The following is a 2,344-nucleotide window of genomic DNA, read 5'->3' on the forward strand; positions in this document are numbered from 1 at the left end:
GGGTTTGGGGGGGGGGGGAGAGCGCGACGCCCGCCGAGCTCCAGGCCGGTGTTCTTCCGTGTTTTTAGCCGAGCAGCGAGTGCCCTGCTGGGGGGAAACGGACGGATGGACGCGGCGGTTGTTATTGTTATTGTTATTGTTGGTCGGGTTTCTCCGGTTTCTCACCCTCGGTAACGTTGGCAACCTCCGTAATGTCACTTTCAAAATAATAGCACAAAGTGGAGTATGCACATGGATTTTTTTGTATTTATTTATTTTTTATTGTGTTATTTTTTTAAATTTTTTTATAATGTTGGCAACCTCCGTAATGTCACTTTCAAAATAAAAGCACAAAGTGGAGTATGCCCATGGATTTTTTTGTATTTATTTATTTTTTATTGTGTTATTTTTTTAAATTTTTTTATAATGTTGGCAACCTCCGTAATGCCACTTTCAAAATAAAAGCTCCAATTTTTTTTTTTTTTATTAAACATTTTTTAATAAAAAATAATAAAATGTTTTCCTAAAGCATCAAATTGTTGAGATTACAAACTACCTTTTTATCTCATGGATGTCCCGGAGACTGAACTTGTTGTTCTTCCGGGTCAAATTTACAAATCAACTTTTAAATTTATATATATATATATATATATATATATATATATATATATATGTGTTATGTCCTGTGACACTTTCTGAAATGTTTTTGTAACGTTTTAATAATCCCTATTTTTTGTTGTTAAAACCCCCCAGAAATTATAGGTCATCTGGACTCATGGTTAAGATCAGAGGATGTTGAGTGGATAACAGTTTGTTTCAAATACTTATATTCAGAAAAAATACTTAAAATTAAAAAAACATCTGCAAATCACTGAAATTAATCATTCATTTTACATGGATTCCATACAGTGTACATCTATGCATTCATGTTATTTTGGGGCAATTTTGGTTCAAAGAAACCCATAATTCTAATATGCAAATTGGACAAATTTGTCCCAAGGACAACAGAAGGGTTAAAGCTGCCTTTGTTGTGGTAGTTTCCCATTACACTTCTTTCTTCCGGGTCAAAATTGCAAATGAAATTTTTTTTTTCCAATGTTTTTTAAAACTTTTTTTGTCTTTTTTTATTCCTCATCTTGTCCTCATGATTTCTTCATGTTGTCCTCACATTGTCCTCATGTCATGTTGTCCTCATGTTGCCCTCATGTCGTCTTTGTGTCGTCCTCACGTTGCCCTCATGTTGCCCTCACGTTGTCCTCACTTTGACCTCACGTTGTCTCCATGTTGACCCCATGTTGACCCCATGTTGTCCTCATGTTGCCCTCGTGTTGTCCCCATGTTGTCCCCATGTTGACCCCATGTTGTCCTTATGTTGCCCTTATGTTGACCCCATGTTGTCCTCATGTTGTCTTCTTGTTGTCCCCATGTTGTCCCCGTGTTGTCCTCATGTCGCCCTCTAGTTGTCTTTATGTTGTCCTCACGTTGTCCTCGTGTTGTCTTCATGTTGTCCCCATGTTGTCCTCACGTTGTCCTCATGTTGTCTTCAAGTTGTCCTCACGTTGTCTTCAAGTTGTCCTCATGTTGCCCTTATGTTGCGTCATGTTGTATTCATGTTGTCCTCACGTTGTCCTCATGTTGCCCTCATGTTGTCAAAAAATACCCACAATTCAATGAAAGTAATCATTAATTTTGCGGGGCAAAGAAAACCATAATTCTGATATAAAAATTGGTCAAATTAGACCCAAGGACAAAATTAGGGTACCTTTGTAGTGGTAGTTTCCGATCGCCCTTGAACGCAGCACCGACTCGGTCTCTACGGCAACGGCTGACAACAGAGAGAAAGATGGTTTACAGTAAGTTTTAAAAACAACTAATTACTCAAAATGTTGTACGTTAAAATGAAATTGTAGAACATCTCTATAACAACTACTGTTATTTGCAAATGATCCTTTTTAAAATGATCCTTTTTAATTTCTGTTTTCAGCGAGATAGCGGTGTAGTTTTGGGAAATTGGTGTTTTTAAACTAGCTAACGTTCAAGACCGTTATCTAGCTAGCTAGGTAGCTAACGGCTGTGTTGATGCGCAGACTAGTTTTGTCTTATGGTTATTAATATATCTGTTTAAGTATGATTCTGTTAATTTAATGGTGTACAACCAAAGTGTAACGTCTTACCTTTCTAACGTAATATCGTTCAGACCTGTGAACAGTGTGTTACCTCTACTAAAGCATGCTAACTTTACAAAGCCATCCAAGATGCTACTTCGCTCTCTTCACTACCGAAATACATTTAAAGTGGTGAAAGTGATGTGTGTGTGTGTGTGTGTGTGTTTCTGTGTGTGTGTGTGTGTGTGTGTGTGTGTGTG

At 37.5% G+C, this 2,344-nt stretch overlaps 1 protein-coding gene across 1 annotated transcript in view; it reads left to right on the forward strand.

Moving 5' to 3' along the window:
- The first annotated feature begins 1,822 nt into the window (after nt 1-1,822).
- Nucleotides 1,823-2,344, forward strand: part of lrrc6 (leucine rich repeat containing 6) — a 26,888-nt gene continuing 26,366 nt past the window's right edge. The window contains exon 1 of the mRNA XM_034887374.1: nt 1,823-1,832. Within this exon, the coding sequence (XP_034743265.1) occupies nt 1,823-1,832 (10 nt within the window). The remainder of the gene's footprint in view (nt 1,833-2,344) is intronic.

Source organism: Etheostoma cragini, chromosome 12 (genome assembly GCF_013103735.1).
Source record: "Etheostoma cragini isolate CJK2018 chromosome 12, CSU_Ecrag_1.0, whole genome shotgun sequence".
Classification (NCBI taxonomy): domain Eukaryota; kingdom Metazoa; phylum Chordata; class Actinopteri; order Perciformes; family Percidae; genus Etheostoma; species Etheostoma cragini.